The 22964-nt window shown below is 36.4% G+C and overlaps 1 protein-coding gene and 1 non-coding gene across 2 annotated transcripts in view; one reads left to right on the top strand and one right to left on the bottom strand.

The window, feature by feature from the left end:
• Nucleotides 1-1107: 1107 nt before the first annotated feature.
• Nucleotides 1108-22964, bottom strand: part of CTDSPL2 (CTD small phosphatase like 2) — a 51517-nt gene continuing 29660 nt past the window's right edge. The window contains exons 7-12 of the mRNA XM_049782492.1: nt 21863-21949; nt 9378-9440; nt 9203-9282; nt 5708-5834; nt 3344-3439; nt 1108-2599 (exon numbers count right to left, since the gene is read on the bottom strand). Of these exons, the coding sequence (XP_049638449.1) occupies nt 2534-2599; nt 3344-3439; nt 5708-5834; nt 9203-9282; nt 9378-9440; nt 21863-21949 (519 nt within the window). The 3' untranslated portion in view covers nt 1108-2533. The remainder of the gene's footprint in view (nt 2600-3343; nt 3440-5707; nt 5835-9202; nt 9283-9377; nt 9441-21862; nt 21950-22964) is intronic.
• Nucleotides 22826-22932, top strand: LOC126021534 (U6 spliceosomal RNA). Its single transcript, XR_007500042.1, has one exon. It is a non-coding gene; the product is annotated as a U6 spliceosomal RNA (small nuclear RNA).

Raw genomic sequence — 22964 nt, 5'->3', positions numbered from 1 at the left:
GTATCCATCTCTCCTGTATATACTATAATCAGTTTTCATGAATTCATATGTCCTATATGAACTGAAATCTCAATTAATAAAATGTGCACATCCACTTAACTGAAGTGTCACTTCTGTCAAAATATAAGGGAAATGAGACAATAAACTTAAGGTATAAGTCATAAGTTGTCTCATTAAAACTTCTGTGTTAAATTTAAAACGATTCAAATCAAGTCATGAAAAAATTAAACTGATTTCAAATTTTCTCAGACTAAAATTTCCTTTATAATTTATCAGTTAACTGAAAGAAACTTTCCCATCATAGGACTGAAAACAGCTCTACCATTAATAAAAATGTTATAGTTAAAGTGCCTACAGGCACAGATGGTATAGGTGTTTACATTTCCCATAAGTCGTGGGAAAGCCCTTTGAGATTATTTGCTTAATCAGAAAACTTTCAGCAATTATAATACACACTGAAAGCTTAGGTCGTAATGTTTTGGGTTTTGCTGTTAGAGCATAAAAAGGTAACATTGGAGAAATGTAACTAGGTTCACAATTTTGAGCAAGAGCACATGTAAAGGTAAACGTATTTACATTTTATTTCCAGAAATATGTAAGACAAACAGCATAAAGATGCCCAGATGCCCTAAAGATAAATACATTTCAAAGATTCTCATTAAAATGAATCTAGTATATTTTTCCTGCAAGCAAAATACCTTTCTTTAAATTAAAACAAAAACCAGTATTCTGAGTTGCAAACGCTTTTGCTTTTTGCAGAAAATCTGCCATGATTATTTTAATGAATAAGGATTCTCCACAAAACAGGCTTGCTCTACATGCTAGATTTTTAAACAGTTCAGTGACACAATATGCTAACTACATACACAACAGATAATATTGTAAGAAAACACTTAACCTGATGAAAACTTAAAATCTTCATTAATACAATGAAAATTGACATAACTCATGCCTTTAAAATCAAAAATACAAAAATTTAATGTTTTCCTAGAAAGATTTTCCTTATTTTAAGGATTCATTTGAAAATGGAGCTGCATGTAATTTGTACAATAAGTCGTACAAGTAAACAGGTAATATACATAAAAAATTAAGTGACATACTCCTCAATTATCAGTTGTCCACCTTTAATTTCCAATACTGTACTTTCTTAACAAGCATACAAAATATCAAACTTCTCTTTAGAAAAAGTGCCGTTCTTTGACATCCTTTACACAAAAACAGTCTGAGCCAATGGCATGTTAATGCAGTTGAGAGGCAAAGCATACTAACTTTTACAAATTCTACCTTCCATAAAAAGCCTCCCAAATAGGAGATTACACACCACTATAAAAATATCAACCTCTTGTGGTAGCTGCATTAGAGAACCAAGGCTTGAAGACTATTTTCATATATCACAGAAAACCACTCTGAACTGCATTGGTGGCTTGGGAGTTTACTGTGCCACAGGATTATGCATAGCTACTGTAAGGTACCAACACTGTTACACAGAGTTTTAAATTGATTGTAACTGAGAGCATAACAGAGGTACAACCAGCCCATGCAAAATGAAAATACTGCGTCACTGTGCTGAATACTTCATTCCTGGAGAAAACCAAAGGCAGCAGTAACCAAGCCCAACTGGTGACCAAACTCATTCTCAAAGATTGGTGAGCAGAGTGAAGTCTGAGGTATACCTTTATCAATTGAATCTGTGCCATTGCAAGATATTACCATTAGGGAACACATGCCATCACAATGGTTTAAATCTTTTGAATATTAGTCATTCATATATTCTTATCTACCCAATCTCTTGATTTTTTTGAAAAGATTTCACCTACAGTAGAATATTACAGAAACAAAATATAAATGCATGTCCTTCTAAATGAAACTTACATGGACTAAAAGTAGAGAATATTTTTAAACAAATATACAATGTGCAGGCAGACAAAGCAGGAAAACGGCCATTCAAATGTATAGTATAAAACTAAAAATAGACTATTTCCAGAAAACTATGAAGCGCTTTAACTAAAAGGAATGCATAATGAAATTCTAATCTAATACAGGACAAAAATGTAAAGAGGTTATAAACTTTTAACAGGAAAAATAAAACAACTTTTACTGGCCATTCCTGTTGAAATGAGAATATTAAAGTAACAGAAAAGTGGCTACAAACCCACTTAGAGCACCAAACAGAGAGAAAATAAAAGTCCATTTTCATCTCTGTTGTCATAAAGTCCTGTGTGACTACAGGTCAAACTGCTGGTGGCAGAAACAGAATTCTTTATAAACTGCAGATGTCCTGTACATAAAAAAATTTCACTGGAGTTGCACTAGTAGTTCTAAAGACTCTTCTGTTTTAGCCTACCTACTGTGTGTATTCAATCTGAGATAAAGTCTCTTTCTGTAACCCTTGATTATCATTGGGCACCAAAGATAAGAAAAGCAAGACGGGGTACAAAAATGCAAAATTTCAACAGTAATGGCAATGTTTTCATCTTAGTCCAAAAGGGTCCTGCATTCTCTCCCCATTCAGTGATTTGACAAGTCTTTGTATTTAATCTGGGGGCAGCAAATCATGCAAGCGAAATCTGTCTCTGATGTGAGGCCGAACGTCTTCATTCTATATGGAGAAAAATATATATATGTATGTATGTATATAATAACCAAACCATGTAACCTTAAAAGTAGGATCTGAAAACTTAGGAACATTCTTACTTCGCAGAGAAAAAGTACAATTCAAAAGCTTACAGTATTTACTAGTTTTGTTTGCTAAATTTAGACTTTTTTCCTGATAGTGTATTGGGGTGCTACAGTGGGATATAGTTACAGTGTGCCAAACTCTTGATAATTCAACCTACAGTCTTCACACATCTACCACTTGATCACATTGCTGGCCCAAAATTGAGACTTCTAAAAAAATTGTCAGCAAAAGTTTGTATAGAACAACATGAGAACAAATCAAAGCAAATCAAAGCTGTTATATCACTGAATTCTATTTTCATATACCAATAAACACAATCTCAATAAAATTTATAAAGAAATTTGTAATCCTTTTCATTCTTTGCCCTAGTCTCCCACTGAGTTGACTTGAAAAGTCAATAAAATATTATACCATGGGGCCAGAATGTCAGTGTTATCAGTAGGTCACTTGTCTTGAATGATGCTAACCTGGGTCCAATTTCCATACCTCGTAAGTCCCCTGAGCCCCGCAAGATGATTCCTGAACATAGAGCCAAGAGTACCCCCCGAGCACCAGTTCAAAAACCAAAACAAAAAGAAAATACGTGAAGTAAAACAAAGTGATTTTACTGCAGTAGGATTGGAAAACAAAAACATCACAGGCAAAGATATAAGATATACCTACCAGTTCTACAAGCCTCTCCAGAAATGGAATCAATTTTAGGAGTTCATTGTCATTTTTATCCATAAACCAGCTTTCTATAGGGATTCCATTTGATAGCTAAAACAAATAAGTAAATCCTCTTTATTTCATTTTACAATTTTGCCTGATTTGGAAAGCTTTTAAAAAAAGAACATACAAATTTAAGTAAATATTGATCTATATGTTGCAAGGAGTATTAAGAGTTTTTACTTGCCATATTCCTTCTGTTTTCTTAATTTTGGGCACCATGACTTACAAAGCTTTCATTAAGAATTATTGTCTTATTTTTGGCAACTCAATATATTACAAGAAAGATATTAAGGAATAAATTGAAGTTCAACCAGATTATCAATGTATAATTTTGTCTTAGCAATATATAAACTAATAAACAAGATTCAATTGAATAAATTCTTCAATAGTAAATTACATTATTTCCAGTAATTAAAAAAAATTTTCATTCAAGAAACAATTACTATTAGTTGTTAACAGACATCACTACCAGAGAGCATGTAGTTTTACATTGGGAATAAATCCCATTCCCAACAACTAGCAAGATAAACTCAAAAGAGTAGTAACAATAAAATGATTCAATGGCATTTCATTGAACAAAAGTATAAAACAATCCAAAATGTATTTGTTTTATAGTAAACAACAGGAAAAATATCAAAATGCTCTTTTAGGTAGAAAATAATGGAAATTACTATCTTGGAACCAAGATGAATTTTTTGGGAAGAGGGGGAGTCACACCCAGCGACACTCAGGAGTTACTCCTGGCTCTGCACTCAGAAGTCACTCCTGGCAGACATGGGGGACCATATGGGATACCGGGACTCGAACTGGGATCCGTCCTGTGTTGACCATGTGCAAGGTAAACGCCTTACTGCTGTGCTATCATTCCGCCACCCCCAAAGTTGAAATTTTTAAACATATTCCAATATAGAAGGCAAAACAAAAAGCTATCTAAAATGAATATATACTGAAATCCCATATGCAGTTATCTTCAAGCTTTCTTTTTCACTTTTAACAAAAAAGGTATAGGAAAATTTTGCTTCACACACCCAACCTATTTTACCAACAGCATTTTGATTGTGAAGTAAATCTCAACTAGCCACTATTAATAATGCAAATTAAAAATAAAAGTAGGCTGGAGAAATAGCACAGCAGGGTCTGGTCTCATACATGCAAAGTACGTACCTTACCACTGAACCATTATCTCCAGTTATATACTTCATTTAAAAGAAAACTCTGGGGGGCCGGAGCAGTGGTGCAAGTGGTAGGGTGCTTGCCTTGCACACGCTGACCTAGGACGGACCCTGGTTCAATTCCCCCCCCCCCCCCACCTGCATCCCATATGGTCCGCCCAAGCCAGGAGCAATTTCTGAGTGCATAGCCAGGAGTAACCTCTGAACGTCACCGGGTGTGGGCCCAAACCCCCCCAAAAATGACTGGGATTGGAGCAATAGCAGGTAAGGTGTTTGCCTTGCATGCACCAGACATGGGTTTGATCCTCAACACCTCATATGGTGTCCAAAGCCCTTTCTCAGAATGATCCCAGAGTACAGAGGAAGAGCTAAGAACTACAAGCCTGGGGCGGTCGAGGTGACGCTAGAGGTAAGGTGTATGCCTTGCAAGCGCTAGTCAAGGAAGGACCTCGGTTAGATCCCCCCAAGCCAGGGGCAATTTCTGAGTGCTTAGCCAGGAATAACCACTGAGCATCAAACAGGTGTGGCCCGAAAAAAAAAAAAAAAAAAAAAAAGGAACTACAAGCATATGCCCCTACAAAAAAAATAACTCTAAATAAACAAAGAAAACTTCACAATGAATATGCCAATATGACTTTATTGTTACTTATTGAGTTACCAATGAACAATGAAAATTCTGTTCTACCATCATACTTGTTTGGACACATTTGTTTTCAATTGTATTTTTAAAATCTTAAATTGATATTTTGAGGTTTTACAATGCTATTAACAATGATTTCTCACAAACATAATTTTATCATCACACCCCAAGACTCCTTCACCCCCCAACACAATTGTGTGGATCAGTTAGTTGTCCAATTATGTTGTCTTTTTTTTTTGGTTTTGGGCCACACCCAGCGGTGCTCAGGGGTTACTCCTGGCTGTCTGCTCAGAAATAGCTCCTGGCAGGCTCGGGGGACCATATGGGACACCGGAATTTGAACCAACCACCTTTGGTCCTGGATCGGCTGCTTGCAAGGCAAACGCCGCTGTGCTATCTCTCTGGGTCCGAATTATGTTGTCTTTATACCTGTTGTTAACTTGTGTATCTTTAAGACAATTGCATATGGGAGACAGTATGAAAACTGATTAGTAATCTTCCTACCTGATATGCAAAGGCTTGTGGTGAGTTGTCAATTATTATAGTTTTTGAAAGATCTCTTCCAAGGATATTTAAGTCTTTAATATAGTTTCCTTGTACACAAACACAATGTTCACGGAAAAGCCGGTGCCTACACATAAAAATTAAATCACCTTTAAAAAAAATCTCCAAAAAGCATAGCATACAATAAAACATACAGGCACACATATACCAAATTTCAGGTAAATTAGCCTTAATATCTTCTTTCATAAAGGAAATACAAATACAAATAAATTTGAGGCTATGCTTTGGGCTGGTTTTACTAAAATACTTTATTGAATTTATAATCAAATATCACCAGGCCTTAAAGAAATTTGGCTTATCTCCAATTATATTAAATTACAGAAAGGAATTTAAAACTCAATTGTTTTTATAAGTCATTTACCCAAAAAACCTCAGTTCAGATGCAGCATCTGGCTGTCAGTGAGGCCCTGCTTTTTAATTTTCCATATGGTTGACTAAAGAACAAGGTCATTTGGTTTGTCCAAGGTCACACAGTAAGTCAGTAGATAGCCCGGCAATGGAACCCAGGATCCTCCTGGCTCCCAGTCCTTTGCTCTAAACAAGAGACCACAATCCTCCCTCTCCCTGTACATGCCAAAATAGAAAATATAGAAAGGAATGTTTTTGTATTGGCATCTAAAAATATTTTTATTTCCCCTTAAGAGTTAAGAAATCGGGCCCAGAGAGATAGTACAGTGGCGTTTGCCTTGCAAGCAGCCGATCCAGGACCAAAGGTGGTTGGTTCGAATCCCGGTGTCCCATATGGTCCCCTGTGCCTGCCAGGAGCTATTTCTGAGCAGACAGCCAGGAGTAACCCCTGAGCACCGCTGGGTGTGGCCCAAAAACCAAAAAAAAAAAAAAAAAGAGTTAAGAAATCAAGTATGGAGGCCAAAACATTCCATCACTTCAAATTTTCCCAAATTTTCCCTATTTTTCTTTTGACTTAAGAAAAAAGAACATATGATTTGAAAAAAAAATACAAGTACTTTATAAAATGATGATGGATTACAATTTATATATTAAAGATGTAAACTGGTGTCTTTACCAATGCTACTGAATTATATAAAAGGACTCAATAATACAACTTCTATCTAGCACTTTAACTATTGTAACTGATAGAAATAATACTTTTTTTTTTTCTTTTTTAAGAAATATGCTTTTCAACCCTGAGACTCATTATAGTTTGGTAGTCTGGATTTCTTGTCTTAATCCCACTAAAGAATTTTTTGGAGCAAAGGCCTGATAATCCCTATATTTTAATACATGCTTTTATACTAATAAAATCTGCCATAGCTCTTTTTTTTTTTTTTTTGGTTTTTGGGCCATACCTGGTGACACTCACGTACGTTACTCCTGACTCTGTGCTCAGAAATCGCTCCTGGCATGGGAGACCATATGGGACATATGGGGATCAAACCATGGTCCTTCCTGGGTCAGTCACGTGCAAGGCAAATGCCCTACCACCTGCATATCAACCCAGGGTCAGAGTGATAGCACAGCGGTAGGGCATTTGCCTTGCACGCGGCCAACATGAACAGAGCTGGGTTCCACTCCCTACATCCCATATGGTCCCTGGAGCCTGCCAAGAACGATTTCTGAGTGCAGAGCGAGGAGTAGCCCCTGAGCACCACCGGGTGTGGCCTCCCCCCCCCAAAAAAAAGAAATCAATGCCAGGGGGCTGAAGCAACAGCATGGCAGGTCAAACATTTGCTTGGCGTGTGACACAGGTTCAATCTCTGGGTTCCCATATGGTCCCAAACTCTCCAGTAGTAATTTCTTTCTTTTTTCTTTTTTTGGCTTTTGGGCCACACCCGGAGATACTCAGGGATGGGGTTACTTCTGGATCAGCACTCAGAAATTGCTCCTGGCAGGCTCGGGGGACTATATGGGATGCTGGGGATCAAACTCGGGTGGGCCACATGTAAGGCAAATACCCTATGCACTGTGCTATTGCTCTGCCCCCAAGAAGTAATTTCTGAATGTAGATCCAGGAGTAACCCGAGTGTAGTTGAGTGTAGACCAAAATACAACTAAACAAAGAATACACTGGTTAAATGACCATCTATTTCTGAAAGGTTTTGTTATTTTGAGGTCACATTCAGTGGTACTCAGGACTCTGGTTTATATTTAGGTATCATTCCTGAAAGAGAAAGTATGGGGAGTAGATGGCGACAGCAGAGGTAACTGGTGATGGAGACCAAACCCATGACAGGCCATGTACTAGGTAAACACCCTCTCTGATCTACTATTTTCTCCAATCTGAATTTGTGATTGAAGCTAGAGTTGAAAATATTAAAAAAAAAAAAAAAAGCAGTGTTGAGGGCTAGAGAGAACACTGTTAGATTTAGCCACAAACAAACAAAAAACAACTATCAAAACAAAAACCCAAATTTATATCCAAATTACTTTTAAACAAAACTATTACTTTTTTTTTCAAAAGTAATACTTTTATAAATGCTTCTGTGTATTAATACTTTCATGTTGTATTATAATTCTGATTAAAAGAGCTTTTATGAGTCTTTGTGGCATCTTTCTCAGTTTTTGATAAAATATTCAATAACCCTGATATATCATAAGCTGCTACAGGCTTAATACTTCAGTTGACACAAATAATGGAACTAATTCAAACTAAAAATTTGTTTGAATAACATGGTCCTCCCAGTTATCCAGGATCAAACTGATTTGCTGACATAGGACACATAGAAAGAACTAAGCCCAGTAGCTGGACAGCTACTGCACAGCAGTAGGGCATTTGCCTTGCATATGGCCAACCTGGGATGGACCCGGGTTTGGTACCCCAGCCTGCCAGGAGAGATTTCTAAGCACAGAGATAGGAGTAACCCCTGAGTGCTGCTGGATGTGGCCCCAAAACAAAACAAAAAAGAAAAGAACTAAGTCCATATTAGGATAACCTACATTATTAAGCAGCTGCAAATTCCAAAAACTTTCTTGATAAAACCAAAAATTACTCTTTTAAATTAACATTTCTCTGTCATTAAAAGGTGACACATGTTTTATCTCAGTTGCAAGGTGGTGAACCATTGTGAACAGTGAAAAATTCCATATACCCACTAATATGCCACCAATCCTAAAGTGAGAATACAGATGTTACAATGAATAAATACATTTGGTTTCTGTATCCTTTAAAGAGTGAGGCTACAGATGTTACAGTAAATAAATACATTTGTTTTTTGTATCCTTTAAAGAATGTCTATGTAGAGTTATGTCATTACAAACACTTAAAAGTATCTCGAGAATTTAAAAGATGATTTATTTTTTACTACTTAACAAATTTCTACAATGAGACCACTGAAAATACACAGTAAATAAACATAAATTATAAATAATTTATTTATAAAAGATACTGTGTCCCAACTGGACGTTATAATTAAAAATTTAATAAATCATGTAACTTTCTACCTGAGTATAACATTTCCACTATTTAATTAAATTTACCTGACTAGTTGCTTTTTAGGATCTAGTATGTTCAGTAACTTGTCTGCATACACCTTCTTGGAAGCAGTAAAAAGAATGATCTACAAATTCAGGGGAAAAAAGTAAATGTTATACATGATCTAAATTTGAGAATTAGTGAATAAATAAGAACACATTATTATTTTAGTCATTTTACCTCATACATTTGAGACATCCGTTCCAGGAATTCCCTGAAGAATGGTCTTAATCTCACATAAACCTGAAGAAATATAAAAACGAAGTTCAGCAAATAAACATAAAATATAAATAACTTGTTAAAAGAAAGGTGTATTCTGACTAGATATTACAATTTAAAAAATTCATACTTTCAAGTATTATAAACATTTACTAAGTATGAATCAACCAAATATATATCACAAAGATCACTTATATCAAACTTTAGGCAAGATGGTAATAATCATTCATGATTATTTTACTTTCTTAACAGTTACAAGAGCAACATATACTTCATTAGAATATAAATTCAATAAACATTAAAAATAAGAATCCTCTGATATTCTGATCCATCAGACAACTCCATCTTCCAGCCAGATAGCATCCATCCAATTTATAGGCGAGTCTCTATATTCACCTCTCTCTAGCTGACCTGTCTCAGTGACCTTCCTCATTAATTATTTTTCTTCACAAAAGAACCTGTTAAGAATAGTTTTATTTTACATTTCTATCAGGAAAACAGTGTTCAAGAACAGATGACTGGATAATCAATCCTATTTACTCTACATCCAATCCAGATCTAAATTGATGTTTGGGGTAGACAAGTGAAACTTCTGGTGTTAGTGTATGTACTTTAAGCACAGATCCTGTCATTAACAATATGGTAAACCACAGAACTTAAAAGCACTGCTAGACTACTTGGGATTAAAAATATAAGCAAACTATTAAAACCTGCAAACATCAGGAAAGTTTCAAAAGAAGTGATGCATAGTGTATCTCACAATGACTCAATTAAATAATTTATAAATATCTTATAGTAAAAAAATAAAATTGTTTTTTTTCTTAGTTTTTGGGTCAAACTCTGTGATGCTCGGGGGTTACTCCTGGCTGTGCACTCAACCAGTTACTGCTGACAGTAACTGTCAGCGGACATTATGGAATGCTGGGATCAAACAGGGACAGGTTGAGAAAGCAAGTGCCCAACCTGCTGTGCTATCTTATCTCTCCAGTCCCCATAAACCAAGGGTCTCAATTTATCTGGGGGCTGCAGAAGGCAAAGTCGGGGTGAGGCAGGGCCGCATAAAGGGATTTCGCTTACCGAATATTCGCAATAAAAAATCGCATTAAACATTTGCATATCCCAAACGGAACTGCTCGGGGTATGAGAATGTTTAATGCTATTTTTTTTCTTACTAATGCGATTTTTATTGCTAATAATCACGAATACTGCAATATCTGAAGGCCAGCCGCGGCCATAAAATGTTGTACGGAGGGGCCGCAAATGGCCCGCGGGCTGCAAGTTTGAGACCCCTGCCATATATTGTCTTTTTGCCTTTACTTAATAGTCCTTAAATATGTCTCACAGGACTGGAGAGATAGTAATAGCAGGCAGGGTGATTATCTTGTACAGAGGCCACCCTGATCCCCAGAACCACAAATAAGCCCAAAACACACCCAACACCACCACAAAAAAAAAAAAAAAAAAAAAAAAAAAGCTCCAGTATCTTTCTTATAAGTTCCAATGCTTTTTTTTTTTTTTTTTTTTTGGTTTTTGGGGCCACACCCATTTGATGCTCAGGGGTTACTCCTGGTTAAGCGCTCAGAAATGGCCCCTGGCTTGGGAGGACCATATGGGATGCCGGGGGATCGAACCACGGTCCTTCCTTGGCTAGCGCTTGCAAGGCAGACAGACACCTTACCTCTAGCGCCACCTCACCGGCCCCTAAGTTCCAATGCTTTAAAAAAAAAAAAGCAACTTGAGCATCTAAAACTTATTTCCTTTATAGTTTTGGGCCACAACTGGTGATGCTCAAGGATTACTCCTGGCTCTGTACTCAGGAATTACTCCTGGCAATGCTCAGAGAACCATATGGAATATCAGGGATCAAACCTGGGATAGCTGCATGCAAGACAACTGACCTACCTGCTATATATACTATTGCTCTAGTCCCAATTGTATTAGTTTCTGACAAAAAAAATTTTTTAAGTAAATTCTGCAATCACTGAAAGGTGCCTTTTAACCTTAGATACTACATAAACAGTAAATATTTATAAACTACTTATGCATTGGATTCAAGAATTTTTACTTTGGGGGCACTCCTAGGTGGCTGAGCCCAGTGAACTGCTTACAACTCTGTACTAAGATAAGAGGTTGTTCCTCAGAGAGTTCAGGGGAACCAGGCAGTATCAGCAATCAAACCCAGGCCACCTGCATATGAAATATACACTTAACCTTTCAAGCTATCTCTATGCCCCAACTCAGATTTAAAAAAACAAAAACAAAAACAAAAACTGATGGGAATAGTATACATGGAAAGTATAATTGTTGTAAATACTAGTACCTCAGGGGAAGGAGTGACAGTATACCCTGCACACAGCTGACCTGGGTCTGACCCTCCACTTCTCAACATCTCATAGGATACCCAAACTCCACCAGAAGTGATTCCTGAGCAGAGAGGCAGGCCTAAGTCCTGAGTATCTCTGGGTCTGACCCCAAACAACAACAAAAATAGTACAAATATTTAAAAAGGAGGGTGGGGGAATTAGGAGACCTCGGTAGAAGGAAGTGAACAATGGTGAAGGAATTGGGATCAGAACACTGCATGCCTGAAATTCAGTCATTAAAAACTCTAATTCATGGGACCGAGTAAGAAAAAAAAAAAAGTGGGGACCCAAAAACCATAACTGATTTAATTCAAATTCAAATTAATTATCATGTAGTTTAATTATAATAAAAATCCACACAAAAACGCACTCACTAAAATTCCAGTGCAAGAAGCTGGAGAAATAGTATAGCAGGGTCTCTGCCTTACACACCATTAGAACCAGATTTGATTCCCAGCACCAGGTCGGTCCCTCAAGCCAATCAGAAGTGATCGCTGAATAGAAACAGCATGAACCACTGAATATGGTCCCCATACTAATCTCCTACCCCAAATACTCAATCCAGGAACTGCTTTTGTTTTGGGGCCACACCTGGTGGTGCTCAGGGGTTACTCCTGGCTCTGTGCTAAGAAATCACTCCTGGCAGGCTTGGGGGACATATGAGATGCCAGGAATCATACCAGGGTCGGTCCTAGGTCTGCCAGGTGCTAAGGCAAATGCCCTACCAGATTTTTTTTTTGAGGTCAAATAAGGAAAAGCATCCAAAGGATTCCACAAGAATAATAACTATTGCCGGGACCACAGTGTTGGCACAAGCAGTAAGGCATCTGACTTGTCCGTGCTAACCTATGATGGACTGTGGTTCAACCCCATGTGTCCCATATGGTCCCCCAAGCCAGGAGTGATTTCTAAGGGCATAGCCAGGAGCATCATCGGGTGTTGCCCAAAATAAAAACAAAAAGAATAATAACTATTGCCAATACTTCCAAGTATTTGTAATTTCCAAAGTCTGGAGAGTATGAATATTTACTAACATAATATTTAAACTGAGTAATATTTAACTAATTAATATTATTACAAGTAATAATAATATTTAACTAAGTATATAATAAATTAAATTAAACAGAACTACCTGAAGTAATATGACCACAGGACAGCTACTGACTCTGAGAATTACCTGTGGCAAATTTTAAAGTTTTTTCTAGGTGTGGTAGGGAGGCGTTGTGGGTTACTCATGGCTCTGCACTAGGAATCACTCCAGGCGGTGCTCAGGGGACCTCATGGGATGCTGGTGGCTGAAGCTAGCTCAGCTGCATGAAAGCAAGTTTCTTAGCTGCTGTGCTATCTATCTCTCGGGCCCCAGTTCAGTATTGCCCCCCCTTACTGGGTGCTAGTAGCAGGACCCAAGTGGTCCAAATATGGCTTTAGGTGCTTTTAGGAGGTGCTTTGTTCATTGAAAGGTAAATTTCCAAGAGAAACAGTGATTTTCATTTTTTAGAATGCCAAATTAATTTGAGAATCTCTCTAACAAGCTATCTCTCCAAATGTTTCGATATATAATTCCACAAATTCATTTTTATTTTCCAACTTTCTTGCAGATTCTTTTCCTGAGCTGTTTATTTCCTACATTTTGTTTTTAGAACATACCACACTCAATCAACTTGTAACTTGTCAAAATCATATAGTAGGTCCACCAAATACAAAATGATATCAGCAAATTTCTTTTAGTCTTGTATACATCTATTCTTCCAGACACCTATAAATACATTTACATCGAATAAAGTAGTAAAGTTAAAAATAAATAATGCTGTAAAAGAAATTTTATTTGATACCAAAGTTATGTCCTAAACACTACTTGACTGGTTTGAGTATGAATACATTATGTAAAATCTTTTTTGAGGGTAGGGTATAGGGTCACTGTGCTCTTGAGATTCAAGTGTAGGTCTTTCACATAGCTCATTAAGCTATCTCTTTGGCCACCCAATACTCTTAAAATAATTGCAGCTGAAGAATAGCTGCAAAATAGTGAGAATGGAACATGTTTGGGAATGTATTTTACCAAATTTAAAATTTTATAAAATGTGATTAGTATGTAACAGAAAGTCTAATACTATTAATCATACATTAACACTAACAGGGACAATACTTGACATTCATCCTACTTTATTTTGGTATTAAAGTGATAAATATGTCCTGAAATTCTGTACACAGAAAGTACTTATGAATCATAAATGATGGCACCAAGTCAGGAAGTAGCTTCCTAAGCACAGCTAGAAGTGGCACAAAGGGGGGAAAATAATTAAAATAGCAATTTGGTTATGAACTATTCTAATTTTGATACCAAATTTAAAGTCAATACTCCAAGTATATCTAGATATCCATCCACCCATCACAATTCTGATTAAACCTTAAATTAATATAACTTCAACAGCATAACCAACGAAAGTGGATACCAAAAATGAAAGAGAAAGGGAGAAATACACAAACATAATTAGATAATAATTTAGATTTTTGGAAAATTAAGTAAAAGTTTCTATGTGAAACCTTTTAAGAAAACAAGTTCTAAAATAGATCACACTCATCTGTGGGATATAAAAATCAAACAAACAAAACACATTATGAAAATACCCAAAGACAATAGGAATGTTGGGGGTATGAGTCAGGGAATGCAGTTAGAATAGAAAAGAGACCACATAACAGTAATAGTTGAAAATGAACATGCTGGAAAAGAACTGGGAACTGCTAGGAAGCAGTGAGATGCATGATATTCCTTCAGTAATAGTGTTGCAAACCAAGGTATCTAAAAGAAAAAGTGGGGCCCGGAGAGATAGCACAGCGGCGTTTGCCTTGCAAGCAGCCGATCAAAGACCAAAGGTGGTTGGTTCGAATCCCGGTGTCCCATATGGTCCCCCGTGCCTGCCAGGAGTCACCCCTGAGTACTGCCGGGTGTGGCCCAAAAACTAAAAAAGAAAAAGAAAAGGTGAAGCAAAGTGTCTGTCAGAGAGACCAGTAGAGAGTAGAGGTGGCAGACAGAAAGGTACCTGGGGAAACTGGTGGTAGGAAATGAACACTCATGAAGGGATGGGTGTTGAAACATTGTATGACTGCAACTCGACTATAAACAATTTTTTAACTCTATATCATGGCGATCTAATAAAATAAAACTAAGATGAAGAAAATTCTAAATGGTTTTAAAAGAACAAATGAGGAGTTGAAGAGATAGTATAGCTTGCCTAACACACAGTTGGCCTGGGTTTGATCCCTGGCAACACCAAGAGTGATCCCTGAGTGCAGAACCAGGAGTAAGTCCCGAGGATTTCTGGGAGTAGACCCCAAACCAAAAAGAAAATAAAAGTAGAACCTTAATAATTTTCCAGTGAAACTATTTAAATGTCACTACAGTGCTATGGGACATGGAAAAACAGGCAGGAAGAGCTGGTACTGGCAAGGAACTTCTACTGCATGATAGTGATGCAGGTTTGAACACCAGGTACCATATATGGTCCTAAGTATCACCAACAGTGATCCCTGGGCAGACAGCAAGAAGACCTGATGAGCACAACGAGGGAGGCCTCAAAGCCCAAAACAAAAAGCAACAGTGAGATTTGCCCATTTAAAGAGTATCGCAAGCATCTTTAAAATGAAAATATTGAGCAAGTTGAGGATATAACTCAGTGGTAGAGTACTTACTGCCTTACATGTATGAAGCCCTGGGTTCAATCCCTAGTACCACAAAAATAAAAATTGAATAAGATAACACAAATAATTGGGGAGTGGGGAGACAATCTTACTTTTAGTAGATAACACAGTTGTATATAAATGTCAATTTTTTAGCCCTTCTGTATCGCTTAGTTCCCTCATCTATGAAATGCTATAACAGTATCTACATACCTTAAACTGAATATAACATTACCTATTCCTCACAGGTTTGTTTTAAGGACTAATAAACTAGCATATGGAAAATAAAACAGTGTTTGATAGTTACTATCATCTACCATGTCATCCACAAGTCATCAGTCATTGAGAATAGCTCGAATGAATGATGATATGGGGCAGAAAAGGCCAACTTTTTACAGAAGAAGTCAACTTCTCCAGCTACCTCATATATATTTAGATGAAAATAATAGTAAGAGTGTCCACTGATAACTAAACTACTTAAGTTACTGCCCAAACCCAAATGGTTATTCTAGGCCCTTTGAAGGCCTCAACTTCATAAACCAATGGAAGCATTTTACAGAGTTCCATTTAATTGATGGTAGCCTAGAGCAATATTTGTCGGTGAATCAATCTGGGGATAAATAGGTAAGTACTAAAGCATCAGAAACAATAAACTGAAGTAAACTAAAACCTGTTAGCTCCGTATTATGCAGAAAATTCTAAAATAATTTTCTTGAATCCAAATTGAGCAAAATAAAGTATATTAAAATAAATCTCCTATAAAAAAGTTAGCAAAAAAAATCACCTTCAAGCATAAATAGGCCTTTGGCAACTACATGTACTATTTGCAAATGTATACATATTTGTACTATCTATAAAACTACTGATGTATTAACAGTATATTTTAGTCATTCTAAAATTCTAAAACAAAAAGGGTCACTATAGGAAAATAAAAATGTAGCCTTTAAAAACAATTTTTAAACTGAAGTTTCCTATTTCAACTGACACCTTTCTTAAATTTGTGAACTATATTAAGGGGTTGAACAAGAACTTTGCCCCCCCCCAATTCCTTTTTTTTGGGGGGGGTGGGGAACCCTCAGTGGTATTCAGGGATTCCTCTTGATTCTGTGGTCAGAAATTACTCCTGAAAGGTTTGGGAGACTATACGAGATGCTGAAGATCACAGGTTGACTGCATGCAAGACAAACGCCCTACCCACTTGAATTATAGCTCTGGCCTCCGAAACTTTGCTATTTTTGTAGGGAGAAGGGTAACCCCAAAGAGCCCCTTCCAGGGTTCTCTACCAACAGAGTCAAAATGAGCCCCTGAGGACGCAGTGTTGGCTCAAGCCCTGAGGTACCAAGAACTATCCTGAGGCCACCACAGCAGTGCACGGGGTCCCCTAGGGCCATACCTGGTTATTTTAAGGAGACACATGATACAGGGAATCGAAACAAGATTGTTTGCGTGCAAAGTATGTATAACATCCAGCGTCTCCCCCTTCCTTTATTTATTTTAAATGAATTGCTTATTTTTTATGAATTGCATCTAATTTTAAGACACCCCCCCCTAATTTTTGGGTCAAAAACTGATAATGCCCAGGGGTTACTCCTGCCTCTGAACCCAATAATTAACTCCTGGTCAGGCTTCAGGAGCCCTATGGGGTGCTGGGGGGTTAACCTGGGTCAACCACATGAAAGGCAAGTGCTCTATCTACTCCAGCTCTATGAGAAATTAAATTTTTTATCTTTCATTTTTTGGGGGTAAGGAGGTGATGTGGTACTAGGGATCAAAATCAGGGCCCATGTACCACTTTTAAAGCAATCTTCCCAGCTTTAAAATACATTTTAAACAGAATACAACTTATCTTTTAGAAATACATAACTATAGATTTCATCTTGTTTTACAAGACCAAACATTAATAATAATGGTTCATTAATACCAAGAAAAGTTAGAGGTAATAATTGCATTAATAGGAAAATTAATCTAACACAGTGCACTGGCATATGCCACCAGTGGCTCACACTTATTAGATGTTACATCAGACTATGCCAAAAAATATGGTCCTTGTTGCCAAAATTTCATATCACACTTTAGTTCAGTGTCATCCAACAAAGTCAAATTCTATTAATGAAGCCACCATATGGCAATTATCTGTCATCAGTATTAACTATCCACATCCCCAAATGTATGTCTTATGCAAGTCAATCAAATGTCTGAAGTATCAATATTACAGCTAAAAAGAAGAACAAATTTGACTAGTTGTGGACTACAAAAAAACTCTTCACTGAATACAACTTCTTTTATCTTCATGAAGCACAAAGTAACACTGACTTTCTTAATAGAAAACGGCTACAGAGAAGATAGAAGACACTATCTTGTTCTATGGTTTAAGATATAAAGGATCTGAGAGATACCAATATGAAAATAGGTATCCTAAGTTGGAAGATCACTAGGAAAAGAAATAAACTATAATAATGAGGAAGAGGTTGAATGCTGCTAAATGCAGGGGCTACCATGTACCACCTCCTCCCAACTACTCCCAAGGCCACTCCTAATAAAACAAAACATCCTTTAGGAAGGAGCTAGCTCCCTACAGGATCCTATCTCTTCTTACCACAATCTGATTTCTGGACAGCTGACCCAAAATTAGTTGACTTTTACTGATCTTCAGAAAGCCACTGATTGGCTAGAGTCTTATTGGTGAACAGAGTCAAATATCAGATGTCCCTGCCATACTTTACACAAGGAGTTGGACAACACAGTTACGTTTTGTTGCACTGTGGTGAAATATGAGGCATCTTCTTTTTTCTTCAATCAGCCATGACTGGGCTGATTACATCTTCGAAAAACTGAGTTCCAGTTCTTGATGGATAGAGGAAGGTCACTGAGAAGTTGGCAGTTCAGCTCAAGACTAAGTGAAAAATCTGTCTTTTGATTCAGTCCTGCTTGTGGATAGAAGTCATCTTCTGGATGGAAGAGGGAGTGAGATGACCTAGAGTCTTGAATTGGTGGATCTGCAGGAACAGAAACTAAATACAGCGAAGACCTCTTAACTGAGTAACACCACGAGATGGATTTCCTGACAATGTGTCAATATAAACTAAATATAAAGATTAATGTGCATTCAAACTGATCATGCACTTGCTTTTGTATCAAATGCAATGTTACCAGTTTGTCAACAGATGTTTTCCCAGTAACTAACTACTACAATTCATGGAAAAAAGAGCCATTTAAGTTATAACATTTATTACTTTGTCTTTGGGAGTGCCATAACTTCACTTTAAAAATATAGTTCTCTCAAGTGACCTTTTCCTTCATATTCATGATAGGTCTATTCTTTTGTTTTTAGGCCACACCCAGCGGCTGTCAGGGGTTGCTCCTGGCTCTGTGCTCAGAAGTCGGATCCTAGCTGGCTCAGGGGACCAATATGGGATGCCGGGGATCGAACCTGGGTCCGTCCAGGTCAGCTGCGTGCAAGGCAAATGCACTACTGCTGTGCTATCGTTCTGGCCTCAAGATCTATTCTTATAGTATCAGTATTAGCATACATCAAATCAATATTTAACTTGAGACAGGCCTTTCAGATTTTGTTTTAATCCCTAAAGAAATAGAATTAAATTACATTCAAGGCTCTAAATTAAGACTGAATAGTCTACCTACTCATAATGTCTAAGACTTGCTCTAACCAAATTGAGCTCTACTTATCATCCAAAAGAGAAGGTATCATAAATATAAGGAGTGACTACCCCAAATTTCCCTTAAACTTCCATCTAAAGAAAAAAAAAATCTAAGCCTACAACCAAATTACAATGAATGTAACTTAAAATTTACCTACTAACAGGTTTGATGAAATATTTGCTTCCACTTAGAATTTTAAGTTGTAAATTTACTGCATATACTCTTATAATGATTAAAAGATAAGAGAACTACATGGGACAATTTCGGATTGCCATCTTTTTAAAAAAAATAATTAGGTAAAACCCACACATACATTATGTACTGTGACTGTTCATGTTACAACTCAGAAATAATAGTTGTCAGAAGACTACATAACTTAAAATACGAGTAAATTGATTATAGGAAAAAACTGCCAACCAATGATTGATTAAATACAAAGTAAGGCAATTTATATCTAAATTGTTTTAGAAGACTAATAACAAGTAGAATTAAATGAAAAATCAACCCTAACAAGCATCACTAAAATAAAATAAAATTAAAGTAAGTCCCAAGAGGATGTTATCTGATTTTTGATTCAGATGTACAATTTTATCCTCTCAATATCATCACAATTTTTTAGAGTATATACTTAAATGCTATGGAGCTGATATATTCAAGATCATAAAAATAAATGCTATGACAGTTCACTTAGAAATGATGGGTTTTTATGTCATGAATTCCACCTCAATAAATTTATTTTAAGAGTATATACAGTATTTACAGATTTCTACCTTTAAGTGGGCCAACACTATATTGTAGCGGTTAAATATGTAAGTTACATCTTACCTAATAATGTGGTTTTCTCCAAAATCTCTTAGATCATCTCAGACCCTTGTGTAAATTTCTTCTTTGCCAGTAGATGGAGACAACACCACTGAAAGTTTAAAAGACATCATTCCCTGTTTAAAGGGAGCTTGCTGGTCTGAAACTGAGGGATCCCTAACCCAAGATTTCTTTGAAATTATTTAATCAGACAAACAGCTATGCCAAAACCAGGGATATACCCGATATTAACTATGGAAATCCTCAAAAATTTACTAATGGAGATCTAAACTTTACATAACATATCACTAAATTATAGTATTAAAGTACAATCTCTACAACTTGTAAGATTCAAACTTCCTGCTAATTCCTCCTAATTTAAACTAGTTGACAAAGTATAATTCAAAATATAAAAGGGAAAAAAGAATTCTTTTAATTTACAGTTAAATGCACTATATACTACATACATGGTTTGGTAACTATTAGTCACTAGGAGCCTTTTATCCAAATAAAACGACTAGATAAGCAATGAAAATAAGAACCTTATAAAGACACTTAAAGTAGAAATTACTGAAGCAGTAAGAAAAAAAATCAATCTTATCACACTCAAAACAAATGCTCACGAGTTCCTCATCTGTTTTCCAATTTTACCCCAATATTTAAAAATTACAGACAAACCAAAACCATCTACAAGTCATCTCAAAATACTTGTTTTTCAAATAATAGTTTCATTCCAAACTCAAGGTCCAAAAGCCATTTTAAGTACCAATCTGAACATTAAATAGAATCAACAATCTAAAGCAGTACTAATATTTTGTTATTCTAGTTATTACAATTTCCTACTCTTAAAAGTACACTAAACAAGAACCTACTAAATAAAAATTCTTAAGAAATATACTTTACAACAAGTAGCACCCAGTTAAAAGTACACATACTCTTCAAATTCCTTACTTTTATGTGTATTTTACTAACAATTTACCTAAATTCAATTTACAGAATACTCAGGCATTACCATACCAATAATACCTATCTAGATGAAATGAGAACTGTCTAATCTGCTGAAATAAATCTTTCTGTGACTCAGTACAAGAAGCAAAATAAACCCCCAACTCATAAATCTCTATGATACTGAGATGATAATACCATCTGCCAAGAAAACTACTTCCACAATCTACGTGCCTAGGAAGAGCACATCAATAACCACGAACACCTGTTCTTCATACGTCTGTAAATGTTCTGTGACTTTAATTAATCTTTGGATTGGCTTCCTTTTAACAAATGATTGAACCCCCCCAAGTTCTTCAATAATTCATGTACATGAAGATAATGTCAACAACACCCACCATCACCACAGATACTTTAAAACCTCAAACAAAAAGTGAAAACCATAACCAAGACAGATCATTCACAGTGAAATGTGAATTATATCTAACACTGTTCATAAAACAGATGAGGGAGAAATGCTTATATTAAAATTTAAATAAAGCATGACTAAAGAAATGGCCTGAAACCGTGTGATTAGTTTCAATCAACTCTATCAAACTGTAATCTATAGGTCACAAAAGGAAATAAAAATGAGCAACAAGGAAATCAGTTTTCTTTATATTTATTGTGAGTTTGGGGAGGAGAGAAGGAAATACCAGGAATTAACCTGGCAAGTTCTTCTTGGGGATCTATGTTATCAGTGCTTCTGCCTCCACCTGCTGGCAAACAGATCACGAAACTAAGAGAGATCACTGGGTTAACAAGTTCACAATTTTTGGTTAACAAATTAATACTGTTTTATGCAATTATTTAGCATGATGCTATTTTGTGTTAATGAAATAAGTGATGAAAACCAATAGGAAAAGCACATTAATTCAACAAAAGAGTTCAAGAGATTTCTTATAATATAAAGAACGTTATCTGAGAGATCCAAGAGTAAAGTTAAAGATTTTTAATTACCTGATAAATGACATCTTGGAAAAGAACTGGAAAAGTAAGTGCTGCATCTTCTAGTTCATTTAGACTACAATGTACTAGTGTTTCATCCTTAAAAGAAAAGCATAAACTGAATAAACCAAGATATTAAAAAAAATTTCCAGTTAAAACAGGTTATGTATGATTACCAAAATATATGTTAAAGTATACATTCTATGTGAAATTTAACGTTTACATTAGATCACTGTATATGCACAGAACTTTGGGCTAGAATTTGGGGGGAAGTTAGAGGTGAGAAAAAGTGTAAACATTATTCTGCTAGTACTTAACAGCAGATCAATATTGGGGTTCACTCCAGCAGTACTCAGGAGACAGTGATGCCACTTATCTAAATTGATTCCCCAACATGAAAGTATGCACGTTGATCTTTGATCTTGTCTTGGGACAGAATTGTTTGTTTATTTGTTTGTTTTTGGGTCACACCTGGCAGCATTCAGGAATTACTCCTGGTTCCGAGCTCAGAAATTGCTCCTGGCAGGTTCAGAGGACCATATGGAATGCCGGGAATCAAACCTCGGTCCATCCAGGGTCCGGTCCACTGCATGCAAGACAAATGCCCTACTACTGTGCTATTTCTCTGGCCCGGGACAAATATTTTTGTTTTTACTGCTTGTTGTTATGAAGCTACAACCAGCTATGTTCAGGTCTTACTGCTGGCACTTTGCTCAGGAGTAACTTGAGAGAAACCCTTAGGTGCATGCAAGGTAAGAAACTTTAGCACTATGCTATCTATCCAATTCAGGAAAAGAGTAAAAAAAAAATGTTACTATTTCTCACAACCAATTATACTTAAGGGTTATCCTGGTTCTGCACTCAGGAATCTCTCCTGGTGGTGCTTAGGTTAACAAGGAAGGGATGCTAGGATCAAATCAAGGATGGCTGTGTACAAAGCTGGCACATAACCTATTGATAAGAATTTTAAAAATCATGCTCGCTTCGACAGCACATATACTAAAATTGGAACGACACAGAGAAGATTGGCATGGCCCCTGTGCAAGGATGACACGCAAATTTGTGAAGCGTTCCATATTTTTGTTAAGTAATATTAAAACCATGCCTTTCTTTT

Source organism: Suncus etruscus, chromosome 10 (assembly GCF_024139225.1).
Source record: "Suncus etruscus isolate mSunEtr1 chromosome 10, mSunEtr1.pri.cur, whole genome shotgun sequence".
Taxonomy (NCBI): domain Eukaryota; kingdom Metazoa; phylum Chordata; class Mammalia; order Eulipotyphla; family Soricidae; genus Suncus; species Suncus etruscus.
The sequence above is the reverse complement of the archived record's forward strand: the minus strand, read 5'-3'. Positions and strand labels throughout refer to the sequence as shown.